Here is a 21,036-nt window from a genome sequence, read left to right as displayed (position 1 = left end):
GCTGTTTGATGAGTAGCTTAGTTCTTCATCTTCCCCACAAGACTGTTTTTTAATCATCTAGCACTTGCCAAGGCTCAAATACTTGGGAAGTATTTGTTGAATTATTTGTTGAATTTCATAACCTCAACCTTACCTAACTCTTCCCTGATCCACTTCTACTTTAGTCTACAATTGAGATTAATCCTTACCAGACAACTCATAGCCCTAGACTGCAGCCAGAAAGGGACAAGGGCCAGTAGGCCCCAGAACTAATGGTTAAGCTTGTATATTTAATGCACTGGGGAAGCTCTCAGACCTCCCTTCCTGCCCATTAACTCATTTTAGACTCCATTTACTCGTTCTCTAGGGAAGAGATAGGAAAAACTACAAAATTACTCATTTTTCAGTCATATTCCATAGCCCAGCACTTCTGGGCCTACATCTATCCACAGCTGGGTCCTGACAAACTACGTAGCCTCTCCAGGACTCCTCTAGTTAGGCAGCTGGCAGACAGGAGTGTGCCCTACAAGCCTGCTGGAGTTTTACTTCCTCTTTCCTCAGCAGTCCCTACTCCCTGCCTCCCCAGCAAAGCGTGGGCAACATCCTGTACCTGCCAATCAATCACCCATGTCAACTACTGAGCCAACTCGCCTGCCCAGTCTGCTTTCCTTCTGACCCAGCCTGCTCTTGCTCCTCACAGGCTGAAGCACAAGGAGTGAGCAACAGTGGGTCTCTCAATTGCGAGCAAGCCAAACTGACAGGAGTAACTGCTGCAGGGGCAGCCACACCGACTTACATGTTCATGTCTCTCAGCAGAGCCAAATGCTACAGTTGCCCTCCCATCAGGCCATGAGGGGATCTCTTCCTCCTTGAGCAGTCCTGTGGAGAGTCTGCATGGCCTACCACTCACAAGCTGGGATGCTCCTTCTCCTGCCCTCCAGAGCCTTTGGCCAACCTCCAATGACCGTGGGCAAAGTGGCAGGCCCAAGGTGGTGTAGCTCTGAGGATGCTGAGCTACTACGGCATTACCAATTCACCAACCCAAGCAATGGGGTTACCAAGCAACTGGCCCAGGCCTTCTGCCAAAACTGGTGTAGGAGCCTCAAAGAGGCCCCACTATCCTTGTCCCCCAGAAGCCAGTACCTAGCAGGATGAAACCTCATTCCAGCTGGAGGTTGCCAATCTGATCTCAAGGGTTGAGGGGATGAAAGGCAGCCTGGGGTACCTGCCACATGCAGTCGTTGAAGATCTCAAGGTTGGCTCAGGCTGGCCCTTCCCAGTCAGTCATTCATTTCTGGCCCTCTGGCTGCTTGTTAGAGCCTGAGGTTGAGAAGACCCAGGCTGCCATGCACTGAGAGCTGGGTCAAGGGGTTTCTCCAGCCCACAAGTGTTAGTCACCAGGGGCAGTCCCAGGGAGCCCAACAGCCCGCCCACACAGCATTACAGTGAGTCCCAATGTGAGCCAGGAGGACTAACAGGAGACAAGCCCCCCTCCCCAACTCTAGGAACCAGGCAGACAATGCTATGAAAACTCAATGGAAGAGGTTGCAGCCATAAAATTCTGTTTAAGACAGATAACATGGAAAAAATGTTTATATGTTAAGTACAAAAGGGACATAAAATTGTATATACAGTAGAGTAACAACTATGTAAACACACCAAGAATCTATGCACAGAAATGTCTAGAGGAACATTTAACACCAAAAGATTAACAGTGGTAACATTTGGGTGGCAAACATTTGGGTGATTCTTTTTAAAATTCCCAGATTTTTCTTAATAAGCATTAATTATGATTGCAACGGGGAGTTTTTTCCTAAAAAAAATATCCCACTGGCTGGTGGTTGAGCAGTGCAGCATCACTGTCATATATAAATCAGTGGCTTTGGCCCTGACTCTTGAGAGCGTGCTATGCCCCCTACTCCCAGGAGAGCTTAAGCACCTCTGGCTCCCACTGAGTGTCCTTGCAGCCCAGTCCTCCTCAGCCTCTCTGACCCACACTCTTTTTTCCCTTAATTCTGCCTTATTCTCACATCATCTTCAGTCACGTCCGGCTGCATCTTTCCCTTTTCTTCCATCTCAGGAGCTAGCTCTGCAGCCACAGGTCCCCATAAATAGAAACTGTGCAGTACATATTTTCAAAGGACACAGTGCCTCAGCTCTGGCCACAAAGGAACTCAATACATTTTCCTGCTAATAGACAAGTCATGCTTGGTGGCTGCTCTGGTTGCAGATACGTGAATTAGACAGTCTTTCTTGTTAACCCACAGTTCCAGGTACTCTCTCTGAACAGTTATTCCTACCGTGAATTTTCTACCCTGGAAAGCTGGGGTGGACAGTAATAGCTCAAATCAGCTGGTTTCTAAAAGTCCCTCTACTGGGAATGCAGAGCTATACAGTGTGGCACTGCAGAAGCTGCAGACTCCAGTCTATGTTTGGGGAAGATGTATGCCCCTTGCCCTTAAGTTTGAGGAACAAGTCAAAAAGTAAATGCTAAAAAGGCCAAACAAAACGGTAATTGCTAGCAATTCACAGCCTATTCTTGCTGCTGAACAGAGGCTATAATGGCTTTTGCTTCCTCCCCAGTGGCTAAATACTCTTCGGCAAGTCATACATAACCTTGTTGAGCCTGTTTCTGGATCTGCAAGGAATGTGTTACCTGCTTAAATGTTTGAGAACTTAGTGAGATAACATGCCACTTGTCCTGCCCTAAGAAGCCATGCAGGGGAAGAAAAGGCTCTGAGCTAGCCACAGCTCACCTCAGTCCCGATCAGGAACCCTCCCTCCCCCAAGAGAAGGCAAGGAAAAGAAGCAAGGAAGCAGACATACCAGGTAAACAGGAGTGACCTGTAATTGGCAAAGAAGCCTCAGACAAGCTGAAAATGCTCTGGTTCCAGCATCCTGTCCCCAAATGCTGGGAATCAGACACAAAAGGCATGCAAAAGTGACTGTCACACACAGACAGGCGCAGACAGAGCATCACCGGGCAAAAAGGGGGCTAATACTGCAGAGAATGCCCCAAAGTGTGGCTTGAGGAACACAGGGGAGTCATTCCAAGACCCTCGCTTAGCTGCCATGGGGACAGCAAACACTTGAAAGCTTTGCTTTTGTTCAGTCTCCCAAAGGGAAAAAGGTAATAGGGAAGACTCACTAACACTTGTAGCAAACACTATTAGCAAGGATGCAGTTTTTCTCCCAGGGCGCAGGACTCCATCTCCTTCAGCTGAACTGATACTTTTTAAATATATATATATAGATAGATAGATATGCATACATACATATACGTATATATGTATGCACACATGATATATTTAAATGAAGGTGTACACACACTGTGCTAAAATACAAACAGAAATCCCAAGTCATATATAAAAAGGCTAAATAGAACATATAACACAGGCCTGGAGCCAGCTCTTAGTTGGGAGCTGGGAAAGGGGTGGTATCATTTGGAGACTATGTACACAATTTGTGGTGGGCAGGGAAGGCATCAGTGTAAACAACTCAGACTCACTCCACAATACTGGCCCACAGGAAAGCGTGATGTAGCTCATGTACAAAAATAGATGCCCACCTTGCTTTTGTATACAACCAAGCTTGGCAGGCACCCAGAAGGACCGCAGGTTTGTTTTGATGATGGGGGACCACACCAGGCTGCTTCTAAACCTCCCGGCCCTAGGAACTCACTTGCTACCCCTCCTTTCCCTCCCTTTCAGGCTCTTGGCCTTCTTTCCGCCCAACACCCAGAGCCTGAGGCATACCCAAATCACCCACCCCCAAATCACCCACCCTCACATGACTAACTTGCAGGGCTTCCTGGCAAGCAAGGTCCTTCTGTACCTGTCCCTTTCTGACCCTAAGATACATGGAGACTTATTTCTGTAAATATTTGGCACCTAAGTAACATGATGGCTGTGGAATAATGCCACAACGACACAGGGAGACCCAGTAACAAGACATGCAGGGTGAGGACAAGGGGCACTGAGCTGCCCTAGCATCTAGCAACCAGAACTGCGGCTTCCCATGCATCTACGGGGGTGGGAGAAGGGATGTGCGAATTGACAACTTTACCGACTCCTCATCAGCAAATACATTCAAAATTGGAGGCATCTTGTGGGCCCCACCATACCCTAATCATGAGTCTGGTCACTCCTCTGGAGGAGCTCAGTGCAGTGACAGCTGGAAAATCCAAGTCCCAATTGAATCTGCCACACCAAGAGTCCTTTTGAAGAAGCTCAGCAAAGCAATTTGTTTTCTTTTGAGCAGATGTACAGTACATCCTTAGGAAGGCCATGTGGAAGGATGCTCTCCAGCCCAGTCAAATGATTCAATCCCACTATTATCGTAGTCCTCTCTTAAGTTTTTTCCTGCTGTCCACCCTCACTGTACAGAAAACAGCTGAGCAGCATGAGGGTCAGTCATCAATGGTGGGCAACCAGAAGGCCTGAATGGAAGGAGAACGTAAGTCAACTTTAAAAAGCCAAGCCTCTCTCTTCACTGCTGAGGGTTTTTCTTAGCCCTTCCCACACTATCAAGGTTCCCAAACCCAAAGGTGGAGGAGTTATGGCTGGTGGCCCTCCCTCCTGACCAAATGACTCTGTCTATGGAGTCTATGCAGTCTGTGGAGAAACAATCTCTCATTTACATGAAAGCAAGCTGGTTCTGTTTCCCTCCAATACCGTCTACCTTCCACCACAGTAGTCCAGTGGTAAGGAAAAAAAGAAGTGCTGTCCTGGAGGTGGATGTCTGGGTAACCTGGCCTCACTGCTAATCTACCAAGTGACCTCAGACAGGCCCTCTCATTTCTGAGCTGTGAAAAATGAGAGGAACTGGATTGGATTATTTTGCTGCATTTTTTTTCAGATACCGTTTTCTTAGTTAAAAAAAGAGAGAGACAGAGAGAGATGGAGGCAATGTGTTCTGGGTAGGCTAGTAATGAAATGCCTCATACCTAAATACTCAGGTAGGCTCTTAGGAGATGCCAAAAGGAAACTGGAGGCTAAGACTCACTGACACTTTGTTCTGCTAATGTTGTCTAGGAAGACATAGGGGCCTGGAGGAAATTCTAAGTGGTGAGTTGTAATCCACTATAAGAATTTCTGATGAACTCGGCATAAACTGAGAAGAATGGAAAACTGAAAGGTTGCAGCCACAAAAGGTTGGTTCAAAGTATTTCAAGAAGCCAAAAAGCTGTGAGGCACATCCCCAGGTAATCTGGGCATAAAACCAGGAACTAGAGCAAAAACTGGCCTAAGATCTCCCGGGAGCTCAGAGGCGATCCCAGATCATGGAAAGAAAAGCAAAAGTGAAAAGACCAGCGTGACCAGAGATCAGATAGAGGTGAAACAGGGAAGTCACCAGCTGAGAAACATGAACTTGGGTGCTTGTAATGTACCTATTTAGAACACAGCTTGCTGTGCTCACTGAACCACTCACCACCTCAACTGGAAAGGGGCCCCAGCTGGAGGACATCTCCCACTGTTCACATACCATGTTGGAACATGCGCTGGCAAAGGTCATAAACTTGGGGTTGAACTGCAAACAGGTAATGGGGCCTGTGTGTTTGCCATCCAACACAGCTACTTTTATCCCGCTCTCTCCATTCCAGACATGGATCTTGCCATCTTCTGAACCTGAAAAGAATGATCAAGGTGGGGTGGGTATAGCTCAGGGGTAAGGTGCATGCCTAGCATGCACGAGGTCCTAGGTTCAATCCCCAGTACCTCCATTAAAATAAATACATTAAAAAAAAAAAAAAAAGGATGATCAAGGAATATAACAACAGCTCAAGGCATAATACAAAGACAAGTGGGAAAGAGACGTGGATTAATATTTGGAGAGAGGCCAAGCTTCAGGACCCAGCCCTCAGCAGGTTGAGAGGTAGGAAAGGCAGTGAAGAAAAGACACCTCGGGAATTGATTCTGACCCTAGCTACTTGTTCCTGGCCAAGTCACTTCCCCTCTAACTTCAGTTTTCTCATTTAAAAGGGGGACTGAATATCATCACACTACCAACATCTACACTAAGATGACTGAATCCAAGTTACATCAGGAAGTTAGTAAGATAGTGCTTGTAGAGTTTAATTCTATGTTGGTCCAGGGAAGAACAACACTAATGCCACTTCCCAGTAAAGACAGTTTAAAGACACTACACCCTTGACGTAATGGCTACACAAAAATCTGAGATTATCTATCAAAAGGAGAATAAATAATATATTAATTAGTTAAAACTAACAAAAATTATATAATACACAGTACCAGAGTAACCCCCAAAGGTGATAAAGGAAGCTTACCAATCATAATGAACTGGGAGTCTGGAGTAAATGAGGCCTCCAGTGTGACAGCTTTGCTGTTGGCATAACCCTAAAAAGAAAAAAAAAAAAAAGCAGAACAGTAATTCTCATTATATTGCCATTAACAAAAAGTAACTGCCTACAAATACTGACCCAGCATACACATCACCTCCCTTTCTGTGAAACCCTCTCTTCATGCATAGTGCCAACAAGGTTCCAAACTCAGCTACCATCCTTTACAATTCACCCCTTATCCCCAACTCCATAGTTAAGGAGGCAAGAAAATGTTTATGGTCAGGAATTATTTAATATCTAAACACTAAACTTGGGTCACTGAGTGAGAAGTTATGTCTCAGAATCCACAAGAAATAAAATCATATGCAAGAAGAAAACATAAGTTCATGCCTTGATCAGTGAGCCAAGGACAACTGCCAGTCTCCATCAATTAGCTAACACAATTCTCAGCCCAGAAGGTATGAGCATGGGAAAAAACCATGCTCCAAAGCTGTCAGCTCACCCCAAATGTATGCATCACCACTCCCTTGAATGCATCGATGAGACGAATGAAGCTGCCATTGGTGGAGATGAGGATGAGTTTACCATCATTGCTGAACTTAAGTCCTGTCCACTCACAAGTCCGATCGTATTGCATCTTAAAAGTTGCAAATGGACCCTGCAAAAGATAAAACAGCAGCCCAAGGCCCAAGGTACATCAATAATTCCTTCTGCTAGAGCCAAATCTCATTCTCTCCCTTTAGGTTCCTTTTTGACCATGGAAAGCAGAGGATGAAGTACTGCTCTAACACCCTCTATATCTACCACACACTCCTCTATGCTAGAAAAGGCTTTCTGTTGTTGTTGTTGTTTATATAGTTATGGTTTTATTTGTTGTTTTGCTCTATACTGGAAACACAAAGTTTTCTAACATGACTTTCGGTCAAGGGTTGTATAATTTCTTTGTGTTTGTGGTGATATGTACATTGTCTTTTTAGGATCTGTCTCCTCACCATGGAGAAAAGAGAGCTTTTGGTTCTTTTCAGCAAGTGATAATGTTAAGGGTTAGTATGCTGAGGAGGAGCCACTAGGCATACAGAAGGTTATAAATGAGATCCAAATACATAGGCACTTCGTGCTGCTTTCTCAAGTTCACAAAAGGAATCTACCATTGAACTCCATCCTCTCAGGGTGCTCAATGAAGGCTAACTAATCTGATGCATGTGGAGGCACCAGTCCCACTGACTGGCACTTATAAACAGCCAATGCCAAACCCATAAGGTTCCCAATGAGATACACCAAACCCTGAAGAAACTTCTGGCTTGAAATTTCTAGCATCTAGAAAGTAGCTGAAATGGCCATAAGTGCCTGAATACTCTAGAAAAGGCTCTTAAATGTCCATCTCACCCTTCAAAACTTCCATAATATCAAGACAGTTCAAAGATTCAAAGATTCACCTTATCAAAAGAGCGAAGATCATAAAGTTTGACCATTTCAGAGTTGACACCTGCAGCAAAAATTAATCCTTCAGGATCAAAAGAACAAACCGGCTTGCCCTGTAGATGCATGAGACCCTAAGAAAAAAGAAATCAAAGTTAATGAACCCTGGATCCTACCACTATATAATTTACTTTTCTCAATAAAACCTAAGAAAAGGACACAGAAAGATACCATCCTACCTACAAAATGGAAAAAGCGAACATAAAACTAACTAAAATGAAGTTTTCTAAAAGCAGGTCTCCATACAACTGATTTCAGATCAACCCTAACTATATAATTTTACAGACACTGAATTCAAATAAAAATAAATCCTTGGAGTCTAAAACCTATAGCTCAAAGGCTCCAGGAAAATTATTTTTAAAGCAGTAAGCCACAGATCATAACGAATATGCACTGGATTAAGATTTAGCTTAACTACCAGCTATCTACCAGGAAAGCAGATTTTCTTCAAAATTTAAAAAGAATCTAGGATCCCAGAATGCAGAACTTTCCCTTTCAAGGAAAGGGAAAGTTGATGATAGTGCCTACCATAGAAAACACTTAAAGTGTAACTGTGAGGTAGCATTACCTGGCAGTTAGGAGATCGGAGATCCCAGAGTCGAATGGTTTTATCAAGAGACCCAGAAATGAAAGTGTCATCCACAGGTGACATGGACAAAGCCACCACCCTGCAATGCACCAAGATAAATAGGAGATGAAGTAAAATATTTGCAAAAATTGGATGTGAACTCTAACCCACTTTACCTGCCTACTTATATATACCTGTTCTCCTAAAAATGCCATTTTAAGAAACACACGTAACACAAGCAATCTGGAACAACCAAAGGCAATTAGTATAATGAAAAAAGCAACTTAAAACTACAGCATACAAATGTATGATTCTAACGCAAATCAGATCACAATGAGATACCACTTCATACCCACTAGCAAAGCTATAATCAAAAAGAAAGATTAAGTGTTGGTGAGGATGTGGAGAAATTAGAACCGTCCACTGATGGTAGAAATGTAAAATGGTAAAAGTTTTACATTTCCTCGAAAAGTCAGTGTTACTATATGACCCAAACATTCCACTCCTAGGTATATACCCAAGAAAAATGAAAATATATGTCCATACAGAAATATACATGTATGTTCACTAAAGTATTATTCATAATCGCCAAAAAGGAGAAACAACCCAAATGTCCATCACCTAACGAATGGATAGACAAAATGTGTTATCTCCATATCAGAATATTATTTGACAATAAAAAGAAATGAAGTATTGATTCACATTACAACATGTATGAAGTGAAAGAAGTCAGATACAAAAGACCACAAATGGTCTGATTCCATTTATGCAAAATATCCAGAACAGGCAAAGCCACAGAGACAGCAAGTAGATTAGTGGTTGCCAGGGACTGGGAAGAGGGGAAGTGGGGAGTGTTAATGGGTACAGGGTTTGATGAAAATGTTCTGGAATTAGACAGTGGTTCTCCCTTCTCTCTTTACTTTGGGTTGGGGAAGGTAATTAGGTTTACTTACTTAGTATTATTACTTTTTTAGAGGAGGTACTGGGGATTAAATCCAGGCCCTTGTGTATGTTAAGCATGCACTCTACCACTTGAGCTATACCTTCCCCCAGCAACTGTATTTCTGATATGGATCCCTTTTATGGTTATACCATTAAGAGCCACTCACTGAAAAACATTTCTTCCCAAGTGCTAATCTGGAGCTTTCTTGTACCATCTGCTCATGTTCTTGCTCTGCTATGTCCTGCAATGAAGATACCCGCCATCTCCACAGCATTTTGGTCCCAGCTGAATCCAACTGAATCCAGAAACTGAAGGAAAACTGTGAACGGCGGCATGTGACTCCACTTTACCTGCTTCTTAGAGTAAGCCATGGCCCTGACCAAGGGGGACCTGTATAGTGCCTATGGCTCTACACAATCACCTATAACGGAAGCCCTTGTGAAAATGAACACTCAGATGGTTCTTCCTTCTGGGAATTGTGGAATAGTAGTTCCACCTTCTGCTTGGTTGCAAAACACTTCACAGATACAGGAGCTAGTGTCACAGGTGACAACTATAGAGGAAATGTTGGTGATGTACTGTTTAATTTTGATGAAGAAAAGTTTGAAGTCAAAAAAGGTGATCAAATGGCACAAGTCATTTGTGAATGGATTTTTTTTTTTAATGTAGAAACAGAGAAAGTTCAAGTTTTAGATGACACTGAAAGGGGTTCAAGAGGTTTTGGCTCTACTAGAGAGAATTAAAATTTATGCCATGAATAGAAAATGAGAAAATGTACTTTTCTCCTTAAAAATAAAATTTTTGACCAAAAAAAAAAATTCTTCCATTATAAGTAAACTAACATTTTCACTAGCTCCTCAACTTAAAAATTTAAAAGATAATATAAGACAAAATTTCCTGGGAATGCTGAGGTGGTAATAAAACAGTGTGAGCAGAATGTACACGAGCATGTTAATTTTTACGCCACAGCATTCAGGTCAAAAGCTCAGAGGAAGTCTATCTTGCACAAGGCTCTATGATGAGAGGTACAGAAAATACAAGGAAGAGCAAGACTTCGACTCCAAGGAAGCTTAACTGTTTAGTCCAGACAACTCCAGAGAGGGTCAGAGAAGGCTTTCCAAAAGCAGCAGCACCTGTGGTAAATAGAGTTTCAATGTAAAATGCCTTTCCAGAGGTGCCAGATAGGAAGGCATGAGGTTGATGTTCAGGAAGCAGCCCAGAGTTCACCTCAACTGGAGTGGTGGGAGATAACACTGGGAAAATGGCTCAGAGACAGAGGGAGGAGAATCTGACTCCAAGGGGAAGGAGCAGGCAGGTGCATAGAACCATTAAGACTTCTTGAGGAAGGCTATGAAGTGGTCAGAACTGTAAAACAGGGTGTGGAAGCAGGATGGGGAGGGATGGTGAAATTAGGATTTGACAACAATCTACCTGACAGGACATGAGCTAGGACAGAAACAAAGGAGGAGAGTGACACATGAGGTTAAACCCTAGGTAGAATCAATAGGATTTAACAACTCACTGGATGGGAAGGCAGGGGAAAAGACAAGAACAGACAACAAAAGCTTTGAGTCGAGAGAACTGGAAGGGGCAGAGATGAAGAAATACGAGGCAGACAGAGAAGCTGGCCCAAGTAACAAAACAGTGATAGGTGGAGTGTGGGATATGTCAGGTGGGGGCATGGAAGAGACATCTGCACAGATGTATATAAAACCTGCAGATGAAAGCTGAGTCTGGAAATCATGGGCTGAAAATATTGATTTGGGAAGCCATCTGAGCAGAGGTGAATGAAATCAGTGATGGAGATACTTGAAAAAATACCAAGAGGAAACAAAAGCTACGGTAGAACCTGGTTTATTTTATTTTAGAGTCACAAAAGAAAAAAGACAGGCCAAGAATAGCAAGAGCAGAACCAAGATGGAAAGTCAGCTGTCAAAGGGGAAAAAAAGTTTTACTGAGAAGCTGAGCACCAAAAGAAAAGCCAAAGGCGGTGGATTTTACCTGGAGGCAGCAGGGAAAGGGGAGTAAAGGGCTTACACCATAGATGACTGAGTTAAACCGTGAATGAGTATGAGGAGCTGAAGATGGGAATATGCAGATTATTCTTGTTTGATGGTAAAAAGAAGTGCGTGGATATGCTCAAGAAATAAATTTAAGATAAGAAAGACTGAGTAAGTCTGTAGGCAGCAAAGTCCAGTAAGAAGATGGAAGCAAGTAAAAAGAGGGAGGTTGGTTTTCTCAAGGAAGGGATTCTAAGGAAGAGAGGAATTTAGGTAGAAGAGACAGTTGAAAAGAATTCATTTTGGATGGCCTTCATTTTCTCAAAAAAGGAGGGACAAAGTCATCTACTAAGATCAGGAAGTCAAGAGATTGGGCAACTAGGACGATTGGAAAGATTTCAAACAACTGCAATCAACTCTTAATTACATACAGTATACCTGTGAACATCACTTTAACTATAAACAAGCAAAAACATTTGTCCCAAGCCATTTTCCCTCTGGAACTGCACAGAAACCAACAGCTGCCACATCTTATCTTCAGCAACATAGAAATGCCCTGCCTAATCAGAAGTGCAGCTGAAAACGGTGCTTTCGGCCCACCTCCTGTCAAGGATCTGAATCACTCCAAGCCGTACTGGGTTACCGTACATTTGCAAAGGAAAGCACCAGTGATTAAAATATCATCCAAGAGAAAATGAGTTTAACATTCAACTCAAACTTGAAAAATTGGAGAAAAAATACCAGGGGAATTTTAAGAGACAAAGAAGCAACCTGCCTTACAAAATAGAATGAGGAAACAAGCTTCTTGACTTTCAAAAGTTACACAGGACAAATTTTATTTACTAATTTTTTTCATGCTCATTAAGATCTTCATGTGGAACATGCTTACGTAGACAGGGGCCTGCTGAAATGGGGGCCACCTATACCAGAAGGCCTCATACATTAAGCCCATTAAAGGATGTCTGATATCCGGGATTCCTAAATGCAAAATGTAATTTTTACTACATAGATTTCCACTGATTATCTTTAATCCTCATTTTTCCTAGTAATATTTTAACTGAGATTTTGGTTTATCGATGAAGTCCTAACCTGGCCTCCACAACCTCAATTAATCAAGAGTTGAATGTTTAAGGAGGGTTAACGAGAGAAGATTAAGAGGTATGTCAAACAGCGGCGAGAAACTAACTTCAGTTCACTAATAAAACCTCTCCACTCATTCTCTGGATAACCTCAGGTATAAAAGAACTATCTGCTTCTATAACACTTCAGTCTTACCTTTTGCTATGTCCAGGAAAGTATCTGATGTATTTGTTGTCATGCAAGGACAGGTAACGAATAGTATCTGTAAGAAGACAAAGTATAATGATATCCTACTATTTTTAAAGGAATTTAATTTGCATTTTCATCTCGAAAAGACAAGGTCAAAGAATTCATAGTTTTCCACAACCCAAGTAAGGTATGAATAAATAACGGTGAATAACTCCTCTCCACAGCACTAGAGATTTCATGTAATTCAAAAGCAGAGTTCTTAAGACAGCATATAGAGCAATGTTTAAAATCTTGTTGCTACCAATCTTTGGCTTCTGCAGTTACAATGAAACCTGTCTTACAAATATGCCCTGCCCTACCACTCGCCCTGCAAAAAAAAACTCACAATAGTTTTAGTGCCCACAGAATGGCAAGCCTTAAAGAAAAACATACAGCTGCTGAGGAAACAGGCTCAAAGAATGAAGCAGCCATGCTAAGCTGAGCATCAAACTTGACTCTGGCATAATATTTTTGTCCAGGGTTTTCCGACAGCATGTCACCACTCACCTCATTTGAATGTAAACTGGATATACAATTTACATTAAAACTAAACAAAATGGAAAGAGAAGTAATGTTCTACTACTTTTCTAATTAACCAACTATCCACTGGTCCCTTATGTAGAGAAGTTAAAATAATAATAATAAAGTGGCCAAAAGAAGAAGTAAGGAAACTGGGGTTAAAAAGATTTTAAGACATTTAAAAAGCAAAATCATGAACTATACCAAGTCATAGCAGTAAGATTTTGACAACATCAAGGAAAAAAAATAATCACAGAGATTTGTGCTTGGGGCAAATAAGACAAACACTCTTAAAACCAAATGATTCCTTCTGAAAAAGTAAAACAAAAAAATGATGGTGGTGGAAAGGGAATGAAGTGCCATAGAGAACAGAACTGGAAAGTATTATGCCCCTGAGAAGACTAGGAACAAGGAACAGTTGTTGAGAAAGAGGTAACAGGAAATGGTGCCAAAATACAGAAGAAAAAAAAAAGGTAGAGAAAACATTCTGGAGGCAAATAGAACACAAGAACAAAGAGGCCAAAAGCACCAGGTCATTCCAGTGGTTAACAAAGGTACTAGTAACAGGGCATTTAACCTTAGAGAGGGAAAACGGCACTCTGGTTTTTCAACAATTGAACATGGTTTTCCTTGAAAACATCTTCAAAGTTCTCAAATGACAATGACAAAGCCTTCCTGGTTGTTCTATTGCTGGGAACTACTCACCTGCCCTATGCAGAAAAAGACTTCCCATTACCTGGTTTCCCAGAGATGAGCAGGGTGTCGCCATCCTCTCCGCCCTACTTGGTAGCTGGTGCGCTGTTCCTGGCAAGGCAGTGGCCTGTACAGTTATCTCCTGTACCGGGTGGTATCATAGACCCTCAAACTGTACAAACTACTACCTCAGCCTGGAATCAGGCAAAAGGATACGGAGCGTTGGAGGAACTCTTCAGGATGCACTCAGGACAGGAAAGGCAACATCCTCACAGCAGAGGCCTGGCAGCAAAGCTGCAAGTGCCACACATTTGCCTCATCTTGCACCATATTTGGAGAATCCCCATTTAATCACCCAGAAAAACACTCCAACAGAAGAAATATACCAGTCATTCAGATGATCACAGAGATATGTTTCAAGATCCTAATGTTTTATATTCTTGTCCAAAAGCATCAATTGCACTGCGTACTTAGAAAACCACTTCTGAAATAGAGGCATGAAAAGTAGAATGATATACTTACTAAAAATCAAGTATAGGCAGAAAAGTCTCATAAGGAAAGAAAAAAAAAGACTTCTTTCTACCCATCTGCTCTGAGGTAGGCATAGCCAAAATAGTAGTCAAAGTAATCTTTGCTGAATGGTATTAGAAAAATCTTACTGCAAAAAGTGAAAAAAAAAACAAAAAAACCAATAAATCAATAAAAAAAGAAAAAAGAAAGAGTCCCAACATGAAAGTGTTATAGCTCAATTACCACTGGCAACTGAGGATGACTTATCCCAGGGGAATGCAGGTAAAAAGAGATCCTTCAATAGAGAAAGAAATTCACAAGTTTAATTTCTAAAAATACTCTTTACTCTTCAAAGACATTACCTTTATTTAAAAGGAAAAAGGGATAAAATTCAGATCAAAAAGTCTCTAAAATCCAAGTAACTGAGGTCAGTATACTGTCCTTTGTGACACAGACCATAAATGGCTGGGCACACACCAAAAACTTTTCTAAGGTCCCCTAAACTGAAGCATTTGTGAAACTTTTCTCAAATCTATATATTTTGAATGGGAAGGTAGGATTGTTTACCCACTTGCTGTGTGTCAAGTGTCCTTTCACTTCTTCTAAAGTTCTTTCAAGTTTCCAAAAGTACAAACTGTAAATACAACTGGTTGCTCCCTATTTCCACTCTCCACTCTAAACTGGAGACCTTTCATACTCAGTTTCAAGTCCTTCAAAAGTACTAATCCCTTGCTTCCAGTATCTCTTAAGTCATAACAATGTTAGTATAGTTAACAACATACAAAAATTTAAAGTAACTATATAACCAAAGCAGAATTAATCAAAGATTCTGTGAACTATTGAACCATAACCAAACTTCCTAAAAAGAAGGCTTGCTTACCGTCTATTTTGTTAGAGCTGTAAACGACTGTGTTTGCTGCATGAGTATATCTGATGAGGTCCACGCCATATTTCTTACTGTACAGGGTTCTCTTTGGTCTAACAAGGAAATGGACAGAGAAAGAAAACCATCAAAATTCTCCATCACCAAAATCTAGGATCTTCACATAAAGAGAAGCACTTGAATGATGTGGGAAGGGTGAAGATCTGCAGTAAGTTCTAATACTGGAAACAAACAGAATTTCTTCCAAAAGGGAGGAAACAAACAGAATCAATTAAGTGCAATAGCCTTTCACCTCCGTACACCGAATGCCAAAGTTAGGAAGTGGAAGTCAATCTGAGGGCTCAATTCAGTCTTTATTACAATGTTCAAAAGTAAGCTTTGAGAAAAGGTACACCTATTCAGCAGGAAAGACATCCAAAACAACACAAATCATAATTTACAAGAAAAAGGAAAATAGGAATATGTCAGATCAATGAAGCCAGAACTTTTCTTAAGCCATTCACTTAGAAAGAAGCTCTTTCTTCAAGAAATGATTTAAAAAAAAAAAAAAGAAATAATTTATCAAAACTGAAACCAGATGCAGAACTGTTTGCCTTTCCTCATATAAACTATTATTTCCATCCCCTCTGTCCTATAGGTCCAAAGCACTTACTGAGCCTTTTAGAAGGCAAATCTAACCCTCCCTAGCAAAATCAATCATTGGTTCTTTTCTTTTTACTTCAATGTAAAATCACATATTTCTAAGCTAGAGATCAGCAATCCATTTGTTGAAGCTCTTTAAATGTTTCTTCTATAGGACTTCTGAAGAAAACTGATCTCAGCAAAATATTTAATCAAAACCTTCATAATAACTACATTTAGGTGTAGGAGGATTTCATAAATCCTATACCAATGATTACCAAGAATTAATGAAAAAGAAGTTCACCTTCGCAATGTAAAATCCTCTTGGAACCTAAACAATCAGGTGACTCACGCAGCTTCAAAAAGTCAATCATTTGCACTTTCAATTTTCGTTAATGTCAGTGACGTCAAAGGTTTCCCTACACTAAACTTGTTTACAAACAAGACTTCTCACTCCAAATGCACTTACTTTTTTTCCATATTCTCACCTTTACTGAAAGATCGGGTAAATAAACAGATCAGCTCAAAGACCACCTTGTCAAGTTCACTATCCTGGGCTCTGCCATGTGGCAACCAGTGAGGAGTGAGTGAGCGTGCGAGTGAGCATGTACACATGTGCTTGCTCTCAAAAAAATAAAAAATAAAAAAAATTAAGAGTTGACTTTGCTCCTCTAGTAGAAAGAGAAGCTTACTCATCCTAGTATTTCAGTCTGTCTACAGTAGTGAAGAACAGAGCCTGAAGAATCAATTTTAAAGGGTATAATCTAAGGAAAAATTCCAGTTCCACTTATATATGGCCTATTTGTCTCAAATTTATCAATAATATGAACCTGAAGTTTTGTTCTTAATAACAAAAATCTTTTACCACATATTATCTCCTAGTTTGAAAGCAAGATCCTAATGCATCCATTTCAGAGGATCTTAAAAAGCCCAAGCTTTTTTTTTTTTTTTTTTTTTTTTACAAATACTGTGGTAAGCTTCTCTGCACAAACTATGATTCTGGTGATCAGGTACAAAGAAACAATATTAAAGTCTTCTATTTGAATAACCTGCATCACCTACCACAGTGATACCCTTCATATGTATTCTTTCAAATTGAAAAATCACACAATGGATAAACTCCATTATAAAGAAAGTTTAAATGAACAGTAAACATAGAAAATACTAAGCATGAAGAATCTTGTTTTAGCCATTTCAAACTCCCAAATTCTAACATTAGTACCAACTAACAAAGATACTATGCCTTTCAAGGAAACATTATTTTTCTTCCAAAGTTAGTGACCTACACAAGTGGCAATTTTTTCCTTCACGTTACCACTTAGGATCAAGGACTCCTAAAGGCCAGAGAAGTGATCTGACCAATGTCACGTACCTGGTCACAAGGCCAAACTAGAACCCAGGTTTCCTAACTATCAGGCCACTCTCTTACCAAAGATCACAATGAAACAAGGTCACCATTAATCGATAAAAGAAAATAATGCTAAATTCCCTAATTTGGATAACTATGCTCTGGTTATGTAAGAAAATGCCCTTGTGCTTAGGAAATCCATGTTGAAGTGTTTAGGGATAAAGGGGCTGGATACCTCCAGTTTACTCTCTAATGGTTCAGGGGGAAAGAAAAAAAGCATACATATAAACACTTAGGTAGAGAATGATAAAGCAAAAGGGGCAAAATGTTACCAATTATTGGATCAAATGGGATTTCTTTGAAACAGTGCTGTAACTTTCCTTTAAGTTTGTAATTATGTAAAAGTGTTACACGAATGAACTCCACTATGTCATAACATTAACATTTTACTTTTAACAAAGACTTCAAGTCAGTCATTCCTATCAACAAGTGTAAATTATGCCACATTTGGAGACAAACTGTGAAGAAATGCTATTACAACCTTCACTTCCTCTTAACAAGGATATACATCGCCATTCTCAGGTTCCAGGGAGAGGTTCTAATCTGTGCACAGCACTAAACATTTCAAGAAAGTCAGCTTCAAATTACTTCTACTTCCAGGACCCTATAACCTCTATCCCCACCTCAACTTTATACGTTACTCTCTCCTCCAAGCTAATGGAAGTGGCCATACCTGGAAATGAATAATACTGACTCCACTCACTCAACATTGGTCCAGCTAACAATTCTCGTGCCCCATGACCACCACTATAGACCACTCTTTCCACATACTGCAGGCAGAGCAAAAGCCAGTTACATAATACCTTCTTGCAGCCCCAGCGGGAAAAAACTGGGGAGAACATTATAGCTCAGACCAATACAGCATTACTTTAGATAACCAAATTCACAGAGACAAGTTCCAAAAGAAAGTTTATAAATGACACCAGTTTAAACAAAACAGGCAAAAGAACAGATGGAGAAAATAGAGAAAAACTCAAGGATTCAAAAAATAAGATGGAGAACAAAGTAACAAGATGAAGTCTGACAAAATCAGTAGCCTGCTTTAAGCCAAACATCCACAACCCTGCTTGGGCAAAGTGGCTGAGGGAAAACAAAACTTAGCATAAATCAGTTTCTGCTCCACAGGAGCTCACAATTTAGCAAGGACTCGGAGAAAGCAAGTCCATAGGGATGAGGCGAAGCTGACAGGTCCCAGGGAAAAAGGCAAAATGCTGTGCTTTTAAGATTTTGCAGAGATACAAGTGTGAGTCTCCAGAGTACTTTTGGGGCAAGCTAGAAATGTCATGATCAGACTCGGAATTCTGATAAATCCAAATGGACCATAAAATGTAACTTTTAAAAAAAGGTATAACGGAAACATGAAATTGTTAGACGAAGTTTTCTTTGTTCTACGGGGAAGTTCACATTCATATCGGAATGGGACGGCCAAGTTCGTTTGTGTCTGGCAAAAAGGAAAAGTTTCGGATGTTGTTAAAAAGTTAACTATAAACGTGGGCATCTGGGCTGGGGGAGTAAGAGAATGATTTGGAACAGAAAAGAAAAGACAGAGGGGCCCAAAGAGGCACAGCAAATAAATCCTGACAGCTACCAACTGCAACCCACGCGGCCTTCCGGCGCGGGAAGCTGAGGGGCAGGGGATGGGCGGTGTGCCAGGGCTGAATCGAGGTCACCGAGGAGAGGGCAGAGAGAGCGAGCGAGCGGCCGCTGCTGAATGAAGCAGCAGAGCAGCCTCTACGGTTCTGTGCGGGGGTCCAGAGCCGACCGCCACCTTTGACGGGAGTCCGAGGAGCGGAAAAGCTACCAGCTGGGGCCGCGGTGGGCGGACCCGACGTTTAAAGGTCAAGGTCAAGTTGGGGTTTGGCCAGCGATGCAAAAATGCTTTCTGAGGAGGCCGAAGGCAAACCAAAATAATAATAATAATTATTATCATCATCATCATTATTATCATTATCATTATTTTAAAAAGAAAAAGTCTCCCGGACGTCTTCGGAATAGACGGGGTCCTGGCAGGAGAGTGCAAAACAGGCTGGGGGCCGGGCCGGGGCGGAGGGCGGGCCCCGGGACTAGAGCTGGGCCACGACAGGGAGGGCGGGAGGGACCCGGGCCCAAGGCCACCGCCGCACTCACTTCCCCTCCTGGCAGTCATAGAGCACGATGGAGTCGTCGTCGCTGCTCGAGATGACCGTCTCGCCGTTGGGGCTGAAGTCGAAGCAGTTAATCTTGTCCGAGTTCTCGCGGAACACCTTGGCGACGCGGAAGCTCCGCAGCACGCTGTCGGTCAGCTTCATGGCGGCGGCTGCTGGAGGCGGCGGCGGCGCAGGGCCGGGGCGGGGCCCGGCGGGCGGGCGGGCTGCCGAGAAGCCGACCGGGGCGGGGCGGGCGCCGCGCCGGCGGCCAGCGGGAGAGTGGTCGACAGTCGGGCCGCCTCCCCCTCTCCCTCCTCCTGCTCGTGCAACACTCTTCTTTCCGAACTGTGGGGCCTCGCCGACCGTTCCTTCTCACGGTCTCCTCAGGGCCAACCGCCGCGGCACCGGCTCATTGTGTCCGCCATCTTGAGGCGACAGGCAGAAGCCGAGGGCGAGGAGCCTCACCGCGGCGCACGCCGGGAAAGGGGCGGGGCGGTGACGTTAGCGCGGCCGGCGGGGAGTGGAGTGGCAGAGTGGCCCGAGACTGCGATTCCCCGACCCGCTATGGGGCGGGAAGGTTGGCGAGTCCCACGTCCTTCCCCCGTGGGCCCTAAGGCCCCTGGTGCCCGGCAGTCGCGGGCCTTTGTGCGAGATTGTAACCCCCCTGGGAGACTCAGGCGCCCCGACTCCAGGCCGAGCGGGAGCAGATACTGCGGAGCTCGGCTACGCCCCAGGAGGCCTGTTCTGGGCATGAGTCGGTGAACCTCAGTGCTGGCGGACTTTGACCGTTGGTCCACTGCAGAGCTAACAGGTTTCAATTTATATACACTTTTTTTAAATTATTGAGGCGTAACATACAATAGGCTGCATAAATTTTAAGTGAATGAATTTTTTTTTTTTCATTTGAATATACGGTCTTGTGACCACCACCCAGAACTTTTCTTTAAGTCTTCTTTAGAAACTTTTAAATTGCTGGGTAATAAGTAAATGAAGTGCATAAAATGAACTAATTTTAGGGGGGAGGGTATAGCTCAGTGATAGAATGCGTGCTTAGCTAGCATGCACGAGGTCCTGGGTTCAAACCCGAGTACCTCCATTTAAATAAAAAAAAATACCTAATTACCTACCCCCCCAAAATGAACCAATTTTAAAATTCAGCTCCACTTGTTTTTATAAACACTCATCTTTAAATTTTAAAACGTATTTGCAACTCCAAAACTCGTAGTACCAATTACAAATAATTTTTTAAAGGGAAAATGATCTCCTTGATCTACAAAACACAGTATTAATTTCTCCCAATATCCTCCTCTTTATTCATATATCAACATAAAGTATAGATCCAAAACCATTTCCCCCCCTGCTTTGTATTGTACCTTACACGTTTTCCCATGTTACTTAAACCAGATTGTTGTTAGTGTTCTCAGTTGAGGTATAGTTTATGTACAGGAAAAATCAGCCTTTTTTATAGATAGCTTATGAGTTTTGACATCCATACACAGTTATGCAACCACTACATTCAAGATATAGAACAACTGCATTACCCTCTTTTTAGTCAAGGGGATTGTTTGGATGGTTCGTATTAGGGATTCTTTAACTTAAAAGGGAGGAAAGTTGATCCCTAACAAAGGAGAGCAATATTGGATCACAAAATTGATATCAGGGACCTTGGCTTTAACTTCCTATGAGGGTTCATAGATC

General features: G+C 42.3%; 1 protein-coding gene across 1 annotated transcript; it reads right to left on the bottom strand.

Moving 5' to 3' along the window:
• Nucleotides 1-1,543: 1,543 nt before the first annotated feature.
• Nucleotides 1,544-19,793, bottom strand: WDR82 (WD repeat domain 82). The gene is made up of 9 exons (XM_032458365.1): nt 19,340-19,793; nt 15,181-15,278; nt 12,546-12,612; nt 8,328-8,427; nt 7,717-7,833; nt 6,783-6,938; nt 6,266-6,335; nt 5,464-5,606; nt 1,544-4,417 (listed from the first exon to the last, which is right to left on the bottom strand). The coding sequence occupies exons 1-9, from the start codon at nt 19,498-19,500 to the stop codon at nt 4,388-4,390; spliced, it is 942 nt and encodes a 313-aa protein (XP_032314256.1). The 5' UTR covers nt 19,501-19,793; the 3' UTR covers nt 1,544-4,387.
• Between the last annotated feature and the right edge of the window lie 1,243 nt (nt 19,794-21,036).

This window comes from Camelus ferus, chromosome 17 (genome assembly GCF_009834535.1).
Source record: "Camelus ferus isolate YT-003-E chromosome 17, BCGSAC_Cfer_1.0, whole genome shotgun sequence".
Taxonomy (NCBI): Eukaryota; Metazoa; Chordata; class Mammalia; order Artiodactyla; family Camelidae; genus Camelus; species Camelus ferus.
Note: the sequence above shows the minus strand (reverse complement) of the source record. Positions and strands in the feature narration are given on the sequence as shown.

What these genes read in the sequence shown, in the direction of transcription:
- WDR82 (XM_032458365.1), bottom strand. Translation starts at nt 19,500, where the DNA reads ATGAAGCTGACCGACAGCGTGCTGCGGAGCTTCCGCGTCGCCAAGGTG. An exon ending in TGGTGATGCATACATTTGGG is followed by an intron (nt 6,336 to 6,782) that starts GTGAGCTGACAG and finishes TTTTCTTTTTAG; the next exon opens with GGTTATGCCAACAGCAAAGC. An exon ending in CCAGCGCATGTTCCAACATG is followed by an intron (nt 4,418 to 5,463) that starts GTATGTGAACAG and finishes CCTTCCATTCAG; the next exon opens with GCCTTCTGGTTGCCCACCAT.